This window comes from Aethina tumida, chromosome 1 (assembly GCF_024364675.1).
Source record: "Aethina tumida isolate Nest 87 chromosome 1, icAetTumi1.1, whole genome shotgun sequence".
NCBI lineage: Eukaryota > Metazoa > Arthropoda > Insecta > Coleoptera > Nitidulidae > Aethina > Aethina tumida.
In genome coordinates this window covers 9969030-9994434 of record NC_065435.1, presented here as the reverse complement: position 1 = coordinate 9994434, position 25405 = coordinate 9969030, and the positions used below count along the sequence as shown (strand labels likewise).

Below are 25405 nucleotides of genomic sequence, written 5' to 3'. Positions count from 1 at the left end.
AAAGTCATTAAAGCAGAAATCAGGAATGGGAGTTAAATAAATAATTTAATCCCCTAATTAAGTTGCTACAAATTAAATATTATAGCTTATACATATATTTATTTATTTCATTATTATTATTATTTAAATGTAAATATTCTCTGTAAAAAGTGTAAAAACCCAGTAAAAATAATGAATGCTAAAGTCATTAAAGCAGAAATGAGGAATGGGAGTTAAATAAATAATTTAATCCCCTAATTAAGTTGCTACAAATTAAATATTATAGCTTATACATATATTTATTTATTTCATTATTATTATTATTTAAATGTAAATATTCTCTGTAAAAAGTGTAAAACCCAGTAAAAATAATAAATGTTAAAGTCATTAAAGTCAAAATCAGGAATAGAAGTTAAATAAATAATTTAATTCCCTAATTAAGTCGCTATAAATTTAATATTATAGCTTATACATATGTTTATTTATTTCATTATTATTATTATTTAAATGTAAATAATATAATATATTTTCTGAAAAAAAGTGTAAAAATAATAAATACTAAAGTCATTAAAGTCGAAATTAGTAATAAAAGGTAAATAAATAATTTAATTCCATAATTAAGGAATAAAAAATTATAGATTTATCATTTGTTTATTTATTATCGATATCTTTTAATTCCAACTAAAATAGATTTGGCTCTAGGAGGAATTATAATCTTCAGTCTTATAGCTAGCTAGCTATAAATTTGGACAATCATCTTTTTTATCCATTGATTTAAGCCTTCAGGATTGATGGTTGTTTATACATTGAATATTATAGCCTTACACTCATTGAAAATAAAAAACTCTAAATTTTTACTTATTCTTAAATCTACATTGCTCATTTCAGATAGATTTTTCGGATAGATATTAACAATTTCTGTTCTCTTTGATTTTCCTAATGTTGTCTTGGCAAATCCAAGTGACTTGACTTTATTTAGCTGATGAAATAATTGAAGGACGATATAATGGAAGTCTTCCTTTTAAAGTTATCTCATCCTTTATTATTCTATTGAATGCTTCCAAGACATTGTTGGTACTCAACTTTTGAACACCTCTGAACCACATACGAGAAAATTATTTGATTCTAAAGGCTAAAAACCTGTTCTGCCTTTGTGTTATGTACCTTTTCATGAGCCTGGCTGATGTGAACCAATTATAAGTTTAACAGAATTTCAAATACAAAAAAAGTAGATGGGAAAATCGTTGTATCAAATATACTTTCAAAGCCCATATTATGTATATCAATGTTTGTGAGCATATTACAGAGGAAATTATAAAATTTCCCATTACACATTGCTTATTTTGCAGGATGCAATTTCCCATTTTTTATCAAAGCCGAAATAGTTGAAATTACAGTGCAGTTTATTAAAAAGTTAAAAATCATGGTACGTCGCAGCAAAACCGAATATTCCGTCAAGCATGAACGCCGCCAATACTAAAACAAGTTTCGAAATTAGTTAAGTTACGTTTGATTGCTAATATAAAGTAACAAAAATACGAAAAACAACCCGAACCGGGTGGGTGGGCAGTGCCTTTATAAAAATCAAATAAATAAATAAACCGGGCCCGCCGTGTTCACAAATCAGGCGGCCTTTTTCCTAGGGAACACACTCTTGCGTACTAGATGCAACAAACACATCCCTCCTATCTGCAATTCGTAGCGTGCCGTGGTGGCGGCGCAAAATTCAAACATTCACAAATCGTCAGCGGAGGTCGGAACAACAACTACTCTCACAGTGGCGGCCCGACACCGACCAAATTAGTCAGCCCGTTCCCGCATCGAGATGACACCTCTACAGGGGTCCCTCGGGGTCTTCCTGCTACTCTATACGATCACAGGTAAACGATCTAAACCCCCACACACCCACCGCCGGCCGCGTCCCCTTTTCACAACTTTCGTCACACGCCGAAACAACAAAATAATAATAATAATAATAATAATAATAATAATAAAATAAAAATACGGTCGCACCTCGGAACGCGTTAGTCAATTCATAAATTATCACCATTCAGCCCGCTTAATCATTCCATAAAATAAATTCGTGCTTTGTTGTTGCCTCCTCTCTCTATTATTAGATAACGCCGCAAAGACGAAGAAAAAAATTGAGCCTGAGCGATCGGAGTCTATTTCATTTTGTATTTTTTATGGGGCATGATTTTTAATGCCGGCTTGGCGTCTTCGTTCACCTGTCAAATTTATTTTCCAAACGATGCGGACGTTTTGCCGTCTCGGTATCGGTGGCAGGGCTAAACTGACACGTAAAATCTGTACGAGTACAACGTTTGTTTTAGGTTTGTTCTCTAATTTTTTTTGTTTTGTTTTGTGTGTTTAAATCGGTTGGATTGTCCTAGAACGGTGAACTTGAACTTATTTTCGATTCGCGGTCGGGACGGCCTAATTTAAAATAGGAAGCACCGGGTTAAAGATTTAACAATGCGGAAGCGGGTTTTGCGCTATAATTATTCTTCTACAGGGTGTTCGCGTTGTCGTTGAGGCATTTTGCGGCTGTTTGCGCTAATTTGTGTAATTTGTTCGTTTAATATCATGTTATATGTGGTATATATTTACATGGAACATTTAATAGTTCTTTGTTTAACTTATGACGCTTAAATTTTTATAAATGATTGCTTTTAATTATTGATATTTTGTATTTAATCAGTCGGAAATTGTGTTTATTTAAAGGAGACATTTTTTTAAATATATATTTTAAGCTTTAAATTTATTTTCAGATTGAATAAACACAATCTGAATGCAAATTCTAAAAATTCTAGAAATCAGAACTTAGATATTTGTATTTATTTTCAGATTTCGTTTATTAAACAAAAAAAATACTTTAAAATTAAATTTATTCCAAATTTCCATATTTTTGTGCCTTAGAAACAGAATTTGAATGTTTATTTTAATTCCAGAATGAAAACTAACAAAATATTCAGTAACTGTAACTGCTTTAATAATAAAAAAACAAAAACTATTTTTTTACTCTTAAAAGCAGTTACAGATATATATTTTGTCTGTTTCCATTGTGAAATTAAAGATAAACATTTCAATTCTTAAAAACAGAATTTAAACGTTTACCTTTAATTTCAGAATGAAAACAGGCAAAAAGTATTTAATAGCTGTACCTGCTTTAATAATAAAAAAAACTAAAACTGTTTTTTTTTTACTCTTAAAAGCAGTTACAGATATATATTTTGTCTGTTTCCATTGTGAAATTAAAGATAAACATTTCAATTCTTGAAAACAGAATTTAAACGTTTACCTTTAATTTCAGAATGAAAACAGGCAAAAAGTATTTAATAGCTGTACCTGCTTTAATAATAAAAAAAACTAAAACTGTTTTTTTTTTACTCTTAAAAGCAGTTACAGATATATATTTTGTCTGTTTCCATTGTGAAATTAAAGATAATCGTTTCAATTCTAGAAAACAGAATTTAAACGTTTACCTTTAATGTCAGAATGAAAACAGGCAAAATATATTTAACTGCTTTAAAAATGAAAAAAATTGATTGTAAAAATTTAACAAAAATTTGATTTTTTTAATTTTGTCTATTTTCATTCTGAAATTAAAGATGAACGTTTAAATTCTGTTTTTTAGAATTAATGGCATTTCTTATTTTTTGTTTTTGAAAGCGCAGAAATTTAGAAGAATATTTTTTTTCTTTTATGAAGACATTTTGAAAATAAATATTATTATATTTAAATTCTCTTTTCCAGATTTAATTGTACTTTTTATTTATTTATAACTATAGAACTTTCTTTTTCTTTTATAAACTAAATCTAAAAGTAAATTTAAATGACTAAATTCTGTTTTCTAGTCACAAAGGTAATTTTTATGTATTTGTAAAAGTAAAAATTTTATTTATTTCCATTTTTTTGTGCATAATCATAAAATATTTAATATTAATCATTGTAGGAAACAGAATTTAGACAATTAAGATTATTTTTCCTTTGAGACAAGAAAAAATATAAAGTTCTATACTTATAAATAAAAAAACATCACTAATTCTAGAAAACAGAATATAAAGAAAATAAAATTTATTTCTAGAATTCGTCTATAAAAGAAAAAAATTAAATTTGTTAATTAATTCCAGAAAACAGAATTTAAACGTTTACCTTACCCATTTTTGTGTGTATTTTGTCTGTTTCCATTCTAGAATTAAAGATAATCGTTTAAATTCTGTTTTTTAGAATCAATAGCACTTTTTATATTGTTCGTAAGTGTAGAAATTCAGAAGAAATAATTTGTTTTCTGTTATTTACGAATTGTGAAAATAAATATTATTTTTTTAAACGTTTAAATTCTGTTTTCTAGAATTATTAATGTTTTCTAGATTTTTGTATGATTGTAATGGTAAAAAAAATTAAAAAAGTGAATTTATTTCTATTTTTTTGTGAATAATCTCAAAATATTTAATACTAATCATTTCTAAATGGCAGGAAGTTTTAAGAAACAGAATTTAGACATTTAAATTTATTTTTAGACTTCGTTTATAAAAGAAAAAAATATATTATAAAGTTCTATTCTTATAAATAAATAAAAGTATCATTAATTCTAGAAAACAGAATATAAAGGAAACATAATTTATTTCCAGAATTCGTTTATAAAAGAAAAAAATTAATTTTTTTCTAAATTTATACACTTATAAACAAAATAATGAATACCATTAATTTTAGAAAATAAACTATTATCTTTAATTTCTGAATGAAAATAACTGTGTAGAAATTCAGAAGAAATTAAATTTTTCTTTTATTTACGAATTGTGTAAATAAATTTTATTTTTTAAACCGTTAAAATCTGTTTTCTAGAATTACTATTGTTACTTTTTATTCATTTATATTTATAAAACACTAAAAGAATTTTTTTCTTTTATAAACGAAGTTTAAAAATAAATTTAAATAGCTAAATCTATTTTCTAGAATTTGTTGACCCTTAAAAATGTTGAATATTTTGTGATTATGCTATCCGAAAATAAATTTAATCTACTTTAAACATTTTAAACTTGTTGAGTTATTTGTTTATAAGATTATGATTATTCAGTCAAAAAATAAAAGTTTCCGCTAAACTTTTAAAAACTATTTTCTAGAAAATTTAATTTTTATGACTTATAAAGGATTAGTGTTAAATATTCTGTGTTGATTTAGTCTAAAAATAAATTTAAGCTTTTTTAGACGTTTAAATTCTGTTTTCTAGAATTAATTTTTTTTTCTAGAAATCATAATTTAGTGAACATAAAATGCCAAAAAATCAATTTCTTTTAAATTTTTACACTTAAAATAAATACTTTTTGTTGGTTAGGAAATTTCTAAGAACATTTCATTCAATCTAACAACAAATATCTAAATTCTGTTTTCTAGAATTAATGATACTTTTTACTGGTTTGTAAGGAAAAACATTTGGAAATAGTTTAACTCTTTTATAAATGGTTGGTGTTGAATCTGAAAATAAATTTACAGTTTATATTCTGTTTTCTAGAATTAAACAAAATGGAATGGAACAAAAAGAATTTTTCGTCACATAAACGATTATTTTTATTAAAATTTTATATTAAATTACGTTGAATATAAGAAATTTCATTTCTATAAAAATTATAATGACTTTTATCAGGAATATAGACAAAGAGTTGTAATTCTCTTTAAAAATAATTAGAGACAATTCAATCGATTCATAAAAACATTCAAATGTGCTACGTCAGTTTTGTTGCATTCTACATCATTTTATTTTAAAATTGTTTTATGCACAAATTTAATAAATGTATAGTAGAATAATAATAATATCTTTTATACAATTATAGAATCAATAATCAATAAATTTATAAGGATGTTACCGTTCCACTGCACAATATTGTTTGAATAAATAATTATCTACTCTGATTTCGTATTAAATGTATGTATAACCATTGACGTGTTTGTTAAAATTATAATTAGTTATATAAAATATTCTCAGTTTATCATTGTCAAAAATACCAACTGATTAATTAAATTGTTTGAAAGCTTTAAAAAAACTTGAAATTTACAGTATTCTTTGTTCTATGTAAATAAAATTGTAGGATAAGATTTTAATGGTTTTACCTGGTCCTTTTAGCAACAAGACGGAAACATTCCGCAGTTTTATCCCGAACAGAGGCAGTATTTACGCCACCATTGCATTGCTTCTTAACCCTAATGTGCATTTTATTTTATTTTTTTGTTAAACGACTTCTTTAATTATACTTAATTAGATTCCAAACCGGGTAATAAATGTTAAATAAACAGAAGAACAACCGGGAGGGAACTGCGGTCATTTTTAATTTGATCAATATTATGACAAACTACACTGAGCCATTAATCCAATTTGTACAAGGGAAGAAAGTGGTTTTTATAAAAAGGCACTTGGCAAATAAACTCATATTATTTGGCATCTGTTTTAAACGAAAACGGGACGTTTTTTAACCGAATATCGATGTTTTCTTGAATCGTCATTATTAATCTATTTTAAAATTAACCCTCATTTTAATAAGATTGATTACGTTTTCATAAAACGCGTGACAACACGCAACACACTCACCTTATTAACATAGATCGTATGTTTAGACATATTTTTATTCAGCTACGCCGTTTTATTTTCAACGCAGGTTGTTTTAATTATTAGCCGAATTCTAGTTTTTTTATACGACTAATAGTGATAATGTAAAATATAAAAAAATAATGTCTTAATATGATTAAAGTACTGCTCTATTTTATTACGTAATACAATCATAATAAACATATTAAAAAATTAATTATTTTTAAAGTTTTATGCCAATCTTTTTAATTATATAAATTTAAATTAATAATTTTATTTTTTCAGTTAAATTTAATTGTTTTTTTTTAGATTTTTACATAAAAAATTAAATCTTCAATTTATATAAAAAAAATCAGTTCAAAAAAATTAAAAAAATTGAGAATTTTAAAAAATCATTTTTACAAAATCAAAAATAAATTAATTAAAAATTATTATCATCAATTAAATTGGAATAAAATTGAAATAGTTAATTTAAGTTTATAAATTTTAAGAAAATTTAGCTTAAAAACCTTAAAAAAGTAACCATTAAAATAAAAAATGACCGTAAAAAAATTAAACTAAAAAATATTGAAATTATTTTAAATTTAAAAAATATAAGAAATTGGGGTAAATATAATCAAACAAAATTAATATTGTTAATTTAAATTTAAAAAAATATATTATTTTAAATTTTAAAATGTAAAAAATTAGTTTAAAAACTTGAACTATGAAACCAATAAAATTTCAATAAAATTAAAACTGTTAATTTAAATTTATAAATTACAAAAAAATTTGATTAAAAGCTGAAAAAATACCATTAAGATTAGAAAACAAAAAATAATAAATTTATAAAAACTAAAAACATGAGCTTAAAAAATAAATATAACCAATTAAATTTAAATAAAATCACAACTGTTAATTTAAATTTATAAATTCTAAAAAAATTAGCTGAAAAGCTCAAAAATAATCATTAAAATTAGAAAACAAAAAACATAAAAATTGAAAATAAAATTAAAATTCTCATTTTAAATTTATAGAAAATAAAAAAAAAATAGCTTAAAAATACTTATTAAATTTAAATAAAATTAAAGTTTTTATTTTAAATTTATAAATTCTAAAGTTTAAAAGCTCAAAAATAACCATTAAAATTAGAAAATAAATACTAATAAATTTACTAATATTAAAATTGTAATTTTAAATTCATAAAATATAAAAAATTGAACATAAAAAATTTATATAACCAATAAAATTTGAATAAAATTAAAACTTAATTTAAATTCATAAATTCTAAAAAAACTAACTTAAAAGCTCAAAAATAACCATTAAAATTGGAAAATAAAAAACAGCATAAAAAATTAAAAATAAAATTAAAATCATTTTGAATTTATAAAAAATTAAAAAAGAGCTTAAAACATAAATATAATCAATTAAATTTAAATAAAATTAAAATTGTTACTTTACATTAATAAAATTTGACTAATTAAGCTTAAAATAGTTATTAATTTAAAATTATAAATTTAATATATTGAAAATAACAATTTAAATAAAAGAAATTGTTTACTTCAATTTATAAAATTTATAATTTAACATTAAAAAATTAAAAATTATCATTCAATTATAATTAATATAAATTTATTGTTTAAATGCATAAAATTAAAAAATAATCTTTAAATGTTAAAAAGAAAAAATAAAATTTGTATTTAAATTTTTAAATATTCAAATTTTAATTTAATTAATTATTTTTGAATTGAATTAATTAATTTTATTTTTTTATATTGAAGGAATCCTAAATTATATAAATGTATTACATCATAAATTATATATTTTTGCAAATTATATTTTCGAAAAATTTATAATTTGTGATATATTAAATTATCTTTCGTTAAGGTATAACGATATTTCTGGTAAATTTCGAGATATTTAATATCTGATTATTTTATTATATAAATTTCGATTATTATATAAGAATGTACGTTGATTGATAATTTTGTCAAATATCATATATGCACAAATTACCTCGAAAGAGATTTAATAACCAATTTTAGACATACAAAATTATAAAACTTTTAATCAATATTAATTTAGGCAGTTCGTAAATTGGCTTGCGCATATTTTTCCATTTAATTACAATTTTATTCAGTTTTATTATATATTTACTTTATCACTGCTTTGAAATTTTATGTTTCTTTGACACAAATGTATTTTAAGGTAAAAATTAACATTATAAAATTGATAGTTGTATAGATTAGGTCTACATTTTAATAAATATTTCCTGTATAAAAAAATAATTGCATATTCAACCAACCACACATTGAAAATCAATTGTTCCAATTCTAGAAAGTCGATTTTATCATTTGTCATTTATTTAAGAGAACACGGAACTATGTTTGTTTAGTAAAGCTACTTTAGTTCTAAACAATAAAACTTATTGATTAACGTTATTTGATAACCACACAATTAAAGCAAGCAATAAAAAAGCGTAATCAATTATTACCATTTTATTACGGAAAACACTAATTTAAGCAAATTTAACAATTAAACGTGCGAAACGATCCACGTCAGTATTGAAAAATCAAAAGGAAATAAATACGATCTGCCGAAATTAGCAAATTTGTTTTGCTGCCTAACGGCGTGGAATAAATAAATACGCAAATTTGCCAACACAAAATCCCAACAGGATATTATGTTTTATTATTAAATTGCATCCAAATTGTCATCGCAATTTTTAAGGACGTGTAGGCTGTTTACGTTTACGACAGCAAACTCACGACTACGGGAAAATCAAATTTCATAAATATTCAAACCGCGACGGCCGCAATGAGGTCCCAATTTAAATTGGAAAACTATTAAGCACGAATAACCATCTCGGAATGGATAAATAATAAAAAGAAAACCAATACACCTTCCGACTTGTGTTTCCTCCCAATTTTATTTCATTCAGTCGTGGGCACTTTACATTTCTATTTTGGTTGACGATTTTCGTCAAGTCGTTCTTGCTTTCCCCGCATTCTCGGTAGATGTTTCTATTCTGTATATATAGGGCGGTAATTTTATATACAAAAAAATGTTTTTTCTTAGTACGTTGACTGATTTTTGGCTGTTATAAGTGATATTTGGTAAATTTCGATTTTATCATTATTATTCATGTTGTTCTTGTTAATTATATAATATTAAGAAAAGAAATCAGTAAATATAAATATATTATTCAATTATGGTACATAATTTACAATTTATTAGTTTTTTACAATATTCATATTGTTTTCTTGGGGTTTTTTCATTTTAAAATAATAAATCTTATAAATTTAAATAAATTTTTTATTTTTTTTTAGTAGTAAAATAATGATTTTTAATTTTTTTATGCTTTTTTTTTTTAATTTCATACATTCAAATAAACAATTTAATTTTTTTTATATTTAAATGATTTTTCTAATATTTTATACATAAATTTTATAAATTGAAGTTAACAATTTTATTTTTTTATTTAAATGGTTAATTTTAATATTTTAGCTTCATTTTTTAATTATTTAAATTATTCCAGTAAATGTATATTTTATATTCAATTACATAATTTGATAATTACGCTGAAAATATTAAATATATCAAGATTAATGCATCACAAATTATATATTTTTCGAAAGTATGAATTTATTAGCTACTATGTCTGTTTGAAATAAAACATTTCATGCCTTATCTCAAAAGAGGCATTTTATTTTAAGATTTCCTAAAGTATATAATTTATAACATAATAAATATCGTTATATCACGACTAAGTATTGTGTCTATTTAAAATAAAACATTTCAAACATTATTTATTAAGTTTTCCAAAAATATATAATTTATAATATAATAAATTAGCTTTATCTAAGATATAGAGATATTTCTGATAAATTTCGATATATTAAATTAAAATAATCTAATTAAATATTTAATTTATTTATCCTTTTAAAAATCGAATTTAAATATCTCAAAATTTACCAGAAATACCATTATGTCTCAACTAAAGGTAATTTAATGTATCTGAAATTATACATTTTTCGAAAGTATGATTTTTTTACACTCTGTTGTGTCTATTTGAAATAAAAAATTATTATTTATCTCAAAAAAAAATATTTTATTATCTCAAAAAAGGTATTTTATTAAGTTTTCCTAAAATATATATTTTATAATATAATATAATAAATTAGTTTTATCAAAAATATGAAAATATTTTTAATAAATTTCGAGATATTTAATATTGTCATCTATAAAAAACGGAGGATCTAACTAATTATTTAATTTACTTATCTTTTCAAAATTCGAATTTCGTATTTAATAAAGTTTCAAAAACTTTTTGATCTAATTATTAATTTTCAAACAAATTAATCATTGATTAATATGTTTCATAGGCCTAAATATTTAATATCTCCAAATTTACCAGAAATATCGTTACATCTCAACTAAATATAATTTAATGTATCTCAAATTATATATTTTTCAAAAATATGTTTTTTTTTTCTGATATTTTATTGTGTCTATTTGACAAAAGAGATATTTTTTATCTAAAATATAGAGATATTTCAGATAAATTTCGAAATATTTAATATTGTCGTCTATGAAAAATAGAGGGCCTAACTAATTATTTAATTTATTTATCTTTTCAAAATTCTAAATATTAAATAACTTGGAATTTACCGGAAATATCGTTATACCTCATCTAAAAATAATTTAAGGTACCTCAAATTATATACTTTTCGAAAGTATGATTTTTTTCTATTCTTAGTAAAGTATTGTGTCTATTTGAAATAAAAAAATTGACATATTATCTCAAAAGAGATATTTTTCCTAAAATATATAATTTATAATATAATAAATTAGCTTTATCCTTGATATGAATATATTTCTGATAAATTTCGAGATATTTAATATTGTCGTCTATAAAAAATAGAGAGCTGAACTAATTATTTAATTTATTTACCTTTTCAAAATTCGAATATTATATTTACTAAAATCTCAAAACCTGTTTGATCTAACTATTAATTTTCAGACAAATTATTAATGGTTAATATTAAATAGTAATATTTATGTCAAAATTTCGAGATATTTAATATTAAAAATAGAAGAAACTAATTATTTAATTTATTTACCTTTTTAAAAATCGAATTTTGTATTTATTAATTTACAAATTATCAATGATTAATATACAATAATAATATTTTTGCCAAATATCCATAATTACCTATGAAAAATAATATTTTCAATATGTTTCATAGGCCTAAATATTTAATATCTCGAAATTTGTCAGAAATATCGTTATATCTCAACCAAAGATTATTTAATATATCTCAAATGTATATTTTTCGAAAGTATTGTGTTTATTTGAAATAAAAAATTTCATACATTATCTCAAAAGAGATATTTTTGTAAGTTTTCCAAAAATATATAATGTATAATATAATAAATTAGTTTTATCTAAGATATAGAGATATTTATAATAAATTTCGAAATATTTAATATTGTCGTCTATAAAAACGAGGGCCTAACCCCTCAAATATCCTATTTGATTGACTTAACCTATGAAAAATATTATAGGCCTAAATATTTAATATCTCAAAATAATAAAGTGTGATATATTTCAGAAACGGCCAAAATGCAGTTGTTAACACTTAAGTTAATTTTTCTCTGTCCAAAATCAACCAATTTGACACACCCGCCACATTTTAATTCACAATTGTAAAACCGACGACACGAATATATAAAACCAGTCATGTATTATTAAAAAAAATGCAATTAAAAGTTTTATATATACATATAAATAAAAAAACTTAATTAAAATGTCTATTTGCATATAAGTATGTAATCGCACAACTTGGTGCGAGAATTATTTCAAATTAAAACGGGCTAGTGCTGTTCCTTCATTATAAAAATTCTGCATGGACACGTAAATAAATATGCAAGTGAAAACTAAACTGAACAAATAATTAATGAGTCGCATTTCGCATAAACAAAATATCGAATGACAAATTGAATTCTAATTAGTGGTTAGTTAGTTACACGATGGTGGTTTAAAAAATTAACTAACACATGTTAGTTTTGTCATTGTACACATGAATAATAATCGATACACGGTCTAATTACCGGTTTTAAGTGGCAGATTATTTAAAATTGAATATCAAATGCACACGGAGACGGTAACTAATATTGAAATGTTCGTCTTTCGAATTGTCGATTTCCAAGGTTGGTGTGGGGTGATAATCTAGCTGAATTTCGTTGGGGATGACCGAATACAGCAAGCAACAAATCGATCACTTTTATTTAATATAATTCTAGTCCAATTTCTTACAGTTAATACGCATTTATTCATTCAATAATGTTAATGAAATTTTTTTGAACGTTCACAGAATTGATGGCGATACTGTCACAATTTTATTACACATTATTTGATTTTATTACAAATTATTTGATTTTATTTCAAATTATATATTTCTTTGTGTGTGTACAAAACGAGTAGTTTAATATATAATTTCCAAACATGTAAGTACCTACTTGTTTGTAAGAAATCTATCTTTTTGTAAATAATAACTGATAATAGTTATTACATCGATTCGTATTGTAGAACCGTGTGCATCGAATTGATTTCTTTGTTGGGAATTATTAATATATGTATATTGGGGTGATTATGCTGTTTTATCCTATTATAGAATAATATTGAGCATTTTTAACTAAATTCATTAATTTCACAACTGAATTATGCTGTATTTATATTTAAAATTATGCAGTGGGGTCCTAAAAAGTATTATAAATAATCTGTTGTACTTTTATACGATTTTATGTCTTTAGTTAAAATTTAACATAAACGTTTTTATTTTAAACCATGGTATTACATTTTTATATATACAGGGTGTGCCCTTTCCGGGAATTCTGTACAGAATTCTACCACAAATTATCGAGGTGAAAATAGATGGATTACTTTAATACAAAAGTTGTCAATTATGGATATACAGGGCGTCAAATTTAGAAAAGATTCAGTTAACATTTTAAAGTAAAATGTGGAAATAATTCAAAGAATACAGTTTTATTTTCTTCGTCGTGTCACTTGCGGTGTTTTTACATAATTTATTTATTAAAAATTACATTTTTTCAGTTTTATTTTATTGTCAGTCCTTTAATTGCATTTATATACATTTTTATGGCCTAAGGATATTTTAGTCCAAGTAGAACTGGATCAATATATGTAAATATTCTAAGAAACAATTTGATTATCAAAACATAAATATTTGACATCTCAATAATATGCCAAAATTGGTATTTAGGACTGAATGCAGATTTAATTTGTTTGGAAGAGACGATACCAGACAAGTAAGATGATTTAACATACACACTTCCATAGGGAGGAGGAATTGTTATAGCCTAAGGATATTTTAGACCATGTAGAGCTGGGCCAATATATGTAAATATTTTAAGAAACAATTTGATTATCAAAACATTAATATTTGACATCTCAATAATATGCCAAATATGGTATTTAGGACTGAATGTAGATTTAATTTGTTTGGAAGAGACGATACCAGACAAGTAAGATGATTTAACATACACACTTCCATAGGGAGGAGGAATTGTTATGGTCTAAGGACATTTTAGACCATGTAGAGCTGGGCCAATATATGTAAATATTCTAAGAAACAATTTGATTATCAAAACATAAATATTTGATATCTCAATAATATGCCAAATATGGTATTTAGGACTGAATGCATATTTAATTTGTTTGGAAGAGACGATACCAGACAAGTAAGATGATTTAACATACACACTTCCATAGGGAGGAGGAATTGTTATGGTCTAGGGATATTTTAGACCATGTAGAACTGAGTCAGTATAAATTCAGTCAGATTTAATTTGTTTGGAAGAAACTATACCAGACAAGTAAGATGATTTAACATACACACTTCCATAGTGAGGAGGAATTGTTATGGTCTAAAGATATTTTAGACCATGTACAGCTGGGCCAATATATGTAAATATTCTAAGAAACAATTTGATTATCAAAACAAATATTTGACATCTCAATAATATGCCAAATATGGTAATTAGGACTGAATGCAGATTTAATTTGTTTGGAAGAGACGATACCAGACAAGTAAGATGATTTAACATACACACTTCCATAGGGAGGAGGAATTGTTATGGTCTAGGGATATTTTAGACCATGTACAGCTGGGCCAATATATGTAAATATTCTGAGAAACAATTTGATTATCAAAAAATAAATATTTGACATCTCATTAATATGCCAAATATGGTATTTAGGACTGAATGTAGATTTAATTTGTTTGGAAGAGACGATACCAGACAAGTAAGATGATTTAACACACACACTTCCATAGGGAGGAAGAATTATTATGGTCTAGGGATATTTTAGACCATGTACAGCTGGGTCAATTTATGTAAAGATTTTAAGAAACAATTTGATTAACAAAACATAAATATTTGACATCTCAATAATATGCCAAATATGGTATTTAGGACTGAATGCAGATTTAATTTGTTTGGAAGAGACGATACCAGACAAGTAAGATGATTTAACATATACACTTCAATAGGGAGGAGGAATTGTTATGGTCTAAGGACATTTTAGACCATGTAGAGCTGGGCCAATATATGTAAATATTCTAAGAAACAATTTGATTATCAAAACATAAATATTTGACATCTCAATAATATGCCAAATATGGTATTTAGGACTAAATGTAGATTTAATTTGTTTGGAAGAGACAATACCAGACAAGTAAGATGATTTAACATACACACTTCCATAGGGAGGAGGAATTGTTATGGTCTAAGGACATTTTAGACCATGTAAAGCTGGGCCAAAATATGTAAATATTCTAAGAAACAATTTGATTATCAAAACATAAATATTTGACATCTCAATAATATGCCAAATATGGTATTTAGGACTGAATGCAGATTTAAATTGTTTGGAAGAGACGATACCAGACAAGTAAGATGATTTAACATTCACACTTCCATAGGGAGGAGGAATTGTTATGGCCTAAGGATATTTTAAACCATGTAGAGCTGGGCCAATATATGTAAATATTTTAAGAAACAATTTGATTATCAAAACATAAATATTTGACATATCAATAATATGCCAAATATGGTATTTAGGACTAAATGTAGATTTAATTTGTTTGGAAGAGACAATACCAGACAAGTAAGATGATTTAACACACACACTTCCATAGGGAGGAAGCATTATTATGATCTAGGGATATTTTAGACCATGTACAGCTGGGCCAATATATGTAAAGATTTTAAGAAACAATTTGATTATCAAAACATTAATATTTGACATCTCAATAATATGCCAAATATGGTATTTAGGACTGAATGTAGATTTAATTTGTTTGGAAGAGACGATACCAGACAAGTAAGATGATTTAACATTCACACTTCCATTGAGAGGAGGAATTGTTATGGTCTAAAGATATTTTAGACCATGTAGAGCTGGGCCAATATATGTAAATATTCTGAGAAACAATTTGATTATCAAAACATAAATATTTGACATCTCATTAATATGCCAAATATGGTATTTAGGACTGAATGCAGATTTAAATTGTTTGGAAGAGACGATACCAGACAAGTAAGATGATTTAACATTCACACTTCCATAGGGAGGAGGAATTGTTATGGCCTAAGGATATTTTAGACCATCTAGAGCTGGGCCAATATATGTAAATATTTTAAGAAACAATTTGATTATCAAAATATAAATATTTGACATTTCAATAATATGCCAAATATGGTATTTAGGACTGATTACAGATTTAATTTGTTTGGAAGAGACGATACCAGACAAATAAGATGATTTAACATACATACTTCCATGGGGAGGAGGAGGAATTGTTATGGTCTAAGGATATTTTAGACCATGTAGAGATGGGTCAATATACGTAAATATTCTAAGAAACAATTTGATTATCAAAACATAAATATTTGACATCTCAAAAAGTGAAAATGATGTAAGACAAATTCAGCATAATTTGAATATTTCACCTTAAAAAAACCTTTTAATACTACTAATACTTTTATACGTTTTATAACGTTGACACTTTTTATCAATAAAAAATATAGAAAATTGAAAATAAATTATTAACTTTGACATTCTGTATCTCGGTAATCGTCAACTTTGGTACTAAATAAGATAAGGCAAATATTACCATTTTTATCTGGAGAATTGGTGTTGGAAGTCTATGCAGATCTTTCAGGGACATCTTCTATATACGAATTTTTGTCAATTTAATTTGTTATATTAATAAATAAAAATCGAATACATTAGTTATAATAAAATAAAAATTTTATAGACATATATTTTTTATATTCAATAATAATAAAAATAAACTACATGAATATATATATATATATATATATATATATATATATATATATATATACAAAATATTGATAAAAATGGGTAACAGAAAATTATATAACAATTCATGAGTACAATAATTTTGAAACATCAAGACATTTTACATAAACAAGCGTATTAATAAAGCTAAATAAAACAATTCACGCAACACAATAAGTCTTATTAATAGGAAAAATTAATTTTGACTCGAAGTTATTAAAAATTTAATTAATTTATTTTCCTATTATTTCAATGGTTCGCTTTTGTTACTGCACCATTTTCACATATAGTCAGTTTAAAAGTCGTCAAAAGAAACATGCTTTTCATAGTCTGTTCATTTTAAATTAAAGGAAGACTCCGCGAATTGCATTGCAAAGGAACTTTTGTAGGCTTTCAGGAGCACACATAAAACATTGCAATTTGCTACAATAAATTTTTATGTTTTTAATTAATTTAAGTATGAAGGCATTATTTCTCCGGATTCGTGAATGCTTACAATTCAAAAGTTGCACGTTTAATATTAAATGAAGTGTCTAAAGTTAATTATTGTTTAGTTCATCTCATTTAACTTAGACACTTCCAGAGGGAGGAGGAATTGTTGTGACCTAAGGATATTTTAGACCATGTAGAACTGGTCCAATATATGTAAATATTCTAAAAAACAATTTGATTATTAAAACATAAATATTTGACATCTCAAGATCTCTAAAAACATCTTAGTTTCATATGAAACAGAATAATTGTCCGTAAAAAGAATATTTTGACAGGATAATGATTCAAGTATGCACAACAGGCCCTTTTAAACTATTAAATTTTAATTTTAAGTACGCGTCTAACTTTACAAACTGCTGTTTTTTATTTGTCACGAACTTTATGGAAAACATCCAATCTACAATATTTTAAATTAAACCAGGTGACGGTGAATTTATGTGACATTTATAAATATTTTTCATATGAAAATTCTTTTAAATAAATATAATTCACTTTAGTTTAAATTAGTAACATTGTTTGAATTGTTTGATATTTTAAATTTATTAACTTAAATATAAAAGTTTTTATAAAAACATATTACTCATTTAATTTATTAGTATATTTACAATTTTTAAAAAATAAATGTGAATTGGGTTCTCTGAAAATTAAATAAACTGAATATTATATTTAATTAATATTTTTAATTTTAACATTTGAATTGAACAGATAATATTAAATTGTTATTTATATATTTAGGTATTAAACAATAATTTCAGTAGGTATTATTCAGAATTGATTTTTAACATTTAATTCCACTAAAGTGAACTGTTTAATAAATTCGCATGTAATTAAATAGATCTGTTAATCGCTGTTGATCATCAGTTAAAATACTGACAAAATTGAACATGAATTAAAAACGAATTTGAAATTCAAGGGAATATCGGCCTTATTCAGTGTGCCGCAAAAGCCAGATTCGTACCGTAAGCCGCAATGCAGGTGGAATGCTTTATTTTAACTTCTACCAAACAAATCGATTTCAGTGCAGCACGTGAAAAGATCATTTTTTTCATTCTTTCGAAATTTGTTTACTTTTGGGGGTTGCTGGTATTCATATTGTTTTATACGGTTCAGTCAAGGTTACCAGTTTATGGATGTCAGTCTATAAAGGAACTTTGTTGGAATATTGGAAATATATCAATAATTTATTGATTCTCATATGTTTTAAATTTTATTGAAAATGTAATTAACACCCTACACGTTTATACAATTTAATAGCTTTTTAAGTTCAATATAATTTATACATATAGTTTGTCAATATGTAAAATATTGATGAAATGAAAAATATATTTAATATTCTTTGTAAATTTATTTTTTTTATTTTTATTTTGTCAGTCTATTCTAATTCTAGTAATTATTAAAATGAAATATTAAAATAATTTTGTTAAATTAAAATACATTTTATATTGTAATTTTTATATCTAATAAACTGATTTTTAATGAATGAATGAATTTAATGAAATTTAATAACAAACCAAAAAATAAATATTAAAATAAGAAATTTTAATAAATAAAAATTACAAAACAAAAATAAATGCCTAATTGGTTCTAAATAAACAAATTTACGGTAATTTTTTTTCAAATATAAATTTGTAAACTTAAAGTTTGAGACTGAATAAAATATGAAATATTAGAAATAAATATATAATTTATAAAATATTAATAATTAATAATTTGTATAAATATAAAATGCAACAAAAATATTAAAAAGATATTTTTAATATTTAATATTATTTATTTTATTTATTTTTAATTTTATATTAGTGGTCTATTCTAAATTATTTAAGTAATAATTAAAATAAATTATCTATATATTTTTTTGTTAAATTGAAATAAATTTTGTATTGTAAATTTTGATATCTGATAAACTGAGCTTTAAAAATGAAATTTAAGAATAAACTTAAAAATTAAATAATAAAATAATTTTAGTGAATAAAAATTACAATACATAAATAAATATCTAATTTTTTCTAAATAAACTGATTTAAAATAAAATTTCAAATATAAATTTATAAACTTCATTTTTGAGATTTAATAAAATAAAAAAATTAAAGAACAAGAAAATAATTAGAATAATATTTTATAAAATATTAATAATTAATAATTTTTAAAAATAAATTAGAACAAATAAAAAAAATTAAAAAACATATTTATAATTTAATATTCTATGCAAATTTATTTTTTTATATTTTATTTTGTTGATCTATTCTAAATTATATAAATAAATATTAAAATAAAATTCTAATAATAAAATATTCTAATTTTTATATCTAATAAACTGATCTTCAAAAATGGAATTTAATAATGAATTTAAAAAATAAATATAAATTATAAAAAAAAATAAATATCTAAAATAAATTTATAAACATTATATTTCAGATGGGATCAAATAAAAAGTTTTAAAGGTTAATTAAAAAAATGCAACAAATAAAAAATTTTAATAAATATATTTAATATATATTAATAAATATTCTTTGTAAATTTATAATTTTTTAAATTTTATTTTGTTGGTCTTTTAAAATTATTTAAATAATCATTAAAATAATATATTAATATGTTTCTTTTGTTTAATTAAAATAAATTTTATATTATAAATTTTTGTATCTAACAAACTGCTTTGTAAAAATGAAATTTAATAATAAACTTAAAAAATAAAATAATAATATAAAAATTACAAAATAAAAATAAATGTTTAATTTTTTCTAAATAGACTATTTTAGGGTAATTTTATTCCAAATATAAATTCATAAACTTCATTTTTAGTTTGAATAAAATAAAGAATATTAAAGAATAAAAAAATATATATTTATATGACATTAATAATTTTAAAAAATAAAAGACTACAAATAAAAAAAATCAAATATAAATTTATAAAATTCATATTTTAGATTGAATAAAAAAAATAAATAAAAAAATAATATTAATAATGAATAATTGTTAAAAACAAAATGTGAGAAACAAAAAAAAATATGAAAACCTATTTTATATATTTTGTTAATTTATTTTTTTTTTGTTACTATTTTATTTTCAAATATAAATTTATAAACTTCATTTTTGAATAAAATAACAAATATTAAAGAATAAGAAAATATTTAAAATAATATTATATTTATATAATAATAAGTTTTAAAAATGAAAGGAAACAAAAAAATTAAATTTAAATTTATAAAATTCATATTTTAGATTGAATAAAATAAAATAAAATAAAATAAAAAAAAAAAGATAGAAAATAATAAGAAAATAAAAATATTATGTTTATATAATATAATAATCAAAATATATTTTATACTTTTGTTAATTAAACTTTTTGTATTATCTTAAGTAATTAAGTTATTATTAAAGTAAAATAATGTTATTTTTTTCTTATTAAATATAAAAAATTAGTGAATTGATTAATACATTTTTAAAATTTTGATTTATTCCAAATTATTTTATTTAAATAATTATGTCCCAAATTTTAATCGACAAAAAATTCAGTTGTTTATTTAATGTTAGAAAAAAGTGAATCCAGGAAAGTAAAAATTAAATAGACGAACACAAAAGCACATGGATAAGTACCTGGATAAAATTAAGAAACTAAAGAAGTTGGCAAGTCATGCTGGATTTCCACTGATCTGGTCTTGGCAAGTAGACCCAGCGCCCGAACTGCATGTTTAAGCTTGTGTTAAATATTTCACATCGTCCTTTACAATAAACGAAAGGCTAAGTTTCGAGCAATATGATCCGCCAACCCTCCTAAATTTTTTACGTCAACTGTGTTGGCTGTCGCGTCCTCATATTTATTATTATTTCAGGATACGTCGGACTCTCATACGGTTTTTATCCACCAGCGATTTAATTTGGTAAAAAACATATGTATAATCCACTTAAAATAAAAAAACCATTCATATAGTGTTTCATAAGTGCATATACAATTTAATTTAAAAATAATTTGATATTGGTTATGATGATTGCATGATCAATTAGCGACATTTGAATAGGGCCCAGTTCCATGAAGCTAAAAAAAATTAATACACCTAATTGAATGTAGTTTTTCAGTGGAATTGGTAATGACACACACACAAATTAATTGCCCACATACAAAATGATTTTACGCAATTAATTTTATTAACAAGAGATTAAAACATATTTCCAGAAATCCCCCAATTATACATGTACTATCAATACATAAAATTGTTATTAATCATTTCGAAATGAAAATCTCCAATTAATTTAATCGAATTCAACACGTTACCTAATTATTTTTTTTCAGATTACATAGTTTCCTCATCCCCCCTGCGACCCGCTAGTCCGGCGGTCATTAAAGCAGGTAGTTCGATGTTGTCTGTACCCTCCACATTTGTATTATTTGTCATTTTTATTTTTCCCTCGTTTGTACAAAATATTTCACCCAGTCCACAGATGTCCTTAATAGCCAATATACTTTGCCGGTTCCTGAGCTGTTAAATATTTTCGTGATGTCTTTTAGTTTCGACTTGATTGATGTGGGTTTATTGATTTGTTATTTTGTTCGAATGTTTCGTATTTATTTGCATGGTCACTGTGTTTGTTACTTCGCAATTTTTGTGCCTTGTTTTATCAATTTTTGCATGTTTTCAGGTATTTTACTACAATTTAGGTATAAGTTTTTGTCATTGATTTTATTGGATTGTTTTCCACTCCTCCAATAAGAATCAGAGAAGTGTTTTTGGGGATTAATTAACTAGTTTTCTAATTTAAATTCGTATGGAATGTAATACAGAAAACTGTAATTTTAGCATCCCAATAAGGAAACACAACAGATGGTGCTTAATAATCCATCTTGTCAATATTATACGAACAATAATTTTAAAATTATTTCATATATATATATATATATATTTTTTTTTCATAAAATAAAATTTGTCTCAGTTAGCTTAATTGTTAAAAATTAATTAAACAGTTTTGTCATTTAAATTCCTATAGAATATGATACAGAAAACTGTAATTTTTTACTTCTAATAAAGAAACAACAGATGGTGCTTAATTACCCATCTTGTCAATATTATACGAATAATAATTTTTAAATTACTTCATAAATTTTATTTTTTTCATAAAATAAAATTTGTTTCAATTAGTTTAATTGTTAAAAATTAATTAAATAGTTTTGTCACTTAAATTCCTACCAAGTGTAATACAGAAAACTGTAATTTTAGCATCTCAATAAAGATACACAACAGATGATGCTTAATTACCTATTTTGTCAATATTATACGAATAATAACATACAAATATATATTTTTTTTTTCATAAAATAAAATTTGTCTCAGTTAGCTTAATTGTTAAAATTAATTAAATAGTTTTGTCATTTAAATTCCTATAGAATATGATAGAGAAAACTGTAATTTTAGTGTCCTAATAAAGAATCATAACAGATGATGCTTAATTATCCATCTTATCAATATTTTACGATTAATAACTTCCAAATTACTTCATAAATATTATTTTTTTTTCATAGAATAAAATTTGTTTCAATTAGTTTAATTGTTAAAAATTAATTAAATAGTTTTGTCACATAAATTCCTATTAGGTGTAATACAGAAAACTGTAATTTTAGCGTCTCAATAAAGAAACACAATGAAGGGCGCTTAATTATCCATTTTGCCAATATTATGCGAGTAATAACTTTCAAATTAATTCATACATGTTATTTATTTCTTAAAATAAAATTTGTCTCAATTAGTCTAATTGTTAAAAATTAATTAAATAGTTTTTCATTTTAATTCCTATATAATGTAATACAGAAAACTGTAATTTTAGAGTCCCAATAAAGAAACACAACAGACGGTACTTAATTATTCGTCTTGTTAATATTATACGAATAATAACTTTCAAATTATTTCATATATATTATTTTTTTTCATAAAATAAAATTTGTCTCAATTAGTTTAATTGTTAAAAATTAATTAAATAGGTTGGTCACTTAAATTCCTATAAAGTGTAATACAGAAAACTGTAATTTTAGCGTCCCAATAAAGAAACATAATAGAAGGCTCTTAATTATCCATTTTGCCAATATTATACGATTAATAACTTTCAAATTACTTCATAAATATTATTTTATTCATAGAATAAAATTTGTTTCAATTAATTTAATTGTTAAAAATTAATTAAATAGTTTTGTCACTTAAATTCCTATAGAGTGTAATACAGAAAACTGTAATTTTAGCGTCCCAATAAGGAAATACAATAGAGGGCGCTTAATTTATTTCTTAAAATAAAATTTGTCTCAATTAGTTTAGTGGTTAAAAATTAATTAAATAGTTTTTCATTTTAATTCTTTTATAATGTAATAAAGAAAACTGTAATTTTGGCGTCCCAATAAAGAAACACAACAGCATCTAACTTTAAAGCTTCCAAATTATAGCATACATCTTATTTATATTTATGTAAATATATTTAAATATATTATTTGTTATTTATATATTTTATTAGCTTTAAATGTCTTCGACAAATCCAAAACTTGATACAAATTCAACAACAATTGTTCTAGGGGGGATTGAGGAGGATTGTACGGACTTCCAAGGAAAGACAATCCCCCATGGCCTCCTCTACGTTCCAGGACCAGCCGTTTGTACCATGTGCGTCTGCTATCATTCCGAGCCGATGTGGTGTAAAGCCATCTACTGCGATCCCCCATACGTAAGTACCGAACAGAACGCCAAACAGCTAAACTCCTAGTGCCCCGTTTGATTTGCAGTTCTGCAAAAAGTTCCGCGTAGGCGAACGATGTTGCGAGTTCATTTGCCTGGACCCGCCCGGCGACGAGGCGATGAAGATGTTGGAGAGATACCGACAGAAGTTGCGTCTCAATGGCGGCGAGTCGAAGAAAAGTTTGGCCATCACGTACCTCATATTGGTACCGTCGCTGGTGGTGATTATGATTGTCTTGTGATATGTAGCCTACTATGCTCCTAGATTGTATAAATCCACCGTTTCGTACATATGATATTTAATTAATCCGTACAGATGCTCAAGATACACCGACCAAATTCATCACGTCTAACGCTTTGGAGATATTGAGGCCGGTACGAATGTATGAATGCGATTACGGTAATCGATGGAAACAAATTTCAGCAGATTTATTTGCCTGTGCTGTACTTAAAAATCTCCGCATCATGTTCTCGAACGTTGTCTTGGATTTTCTGTATTGACTGACGTAAATAAGTCGGGATGAAGGGAGTTTTCATGCATTTGTACGGGCACTCAATATTAATCCTTCCGCAGTTTTCTTACGCTAACTGTTGGAAGTCACCTCTAGTATGGATCAAAATTAAATGGAGGACCCTATGTTCTAAAAATTTTAAAGACTAATAATATTTTTGTAACAAATTTGGAATTTGATAAATTGATTAGTTTTGTGCCAAATCATAATTGACTTTTCTCGATGACCTATTTATTTTACAGACCTTTGGTAAGATTCACCAAAAATTTAGTAAAGCTTTTTTCATACTGAAACATATTTTAATTAATAATATTGTTTCACAAGAATGTTGTGTTGATATGCAGAATGAAATAAATGTTTTATGTTGCATGTTGTTTTATTATAATGTTGACATATTTCGGGGTATTATTATAAAAAGAAATGAGTAAGTCTTTGTTTTAATTTTAGTTATTAATTAATAATGATTTAATGTGAATTAAATGTGATAAAGCTGGAAAGTTTATCTGTGCTTAAATTCTGCATGGTAATTATATGTTTTAATGTTGTTTTCGATGTTTTTTATTCAGATTTATTATTTTTTAAGTACTTCCTATATACAATTATGTTCAATCCAACTAATTATAATGTTATTACTAAGGGACTATAAATATAGATTAAATTTTAATCAGTAGAAGTAATGGTCCAACAAAAAAAACTGGCTAGGAAAGAACTTTTCACAAAAAAAAAATTTGGGGGGGAACAAATTCATCCCTCAATT

General features: G+C 23.9%; 1 protein-coding gene across 2 annotated transcripts; it reads left to right on the top strand.

Annotated features, from left to right (window-relative positions):
* The first annotated feature begins 1709 nt into the window (after window positions 1-1709).
* LOC109595068 (integral membrane protein DGCR2/IDD) lies at window positions 1710-25015 on the top strand. Of its 2 annotated transcripts, XM_020010345.2 has the most exons (4): window positions 1710-1859; window positions 21718-21774; window positions 23977-24125; window positions 24184-25015. In XM_020010345.2, exons 1-4 carry the CDS (start codon window positions 1805-1807, stop codon window positions 24376-24378), a joined length of 456 nt encoding a protein of 151 aa, XP_019865904.1. In that variant the 5' UTR covers window positions 1710-1804; the 3' UTR covers window positions 24379-25015. The 2 variants fall into 2 exon arrangements, with proteins under 2 accessions (XP_019865904.1, XP_019865905.1); XM_020010346.2 differs by lacking the exon at window positions 21718-21774 and having other exon boundaries at window positions 1713-1859.
* Window positions 25016-25405: the final 390 nt, after the last annotated feature.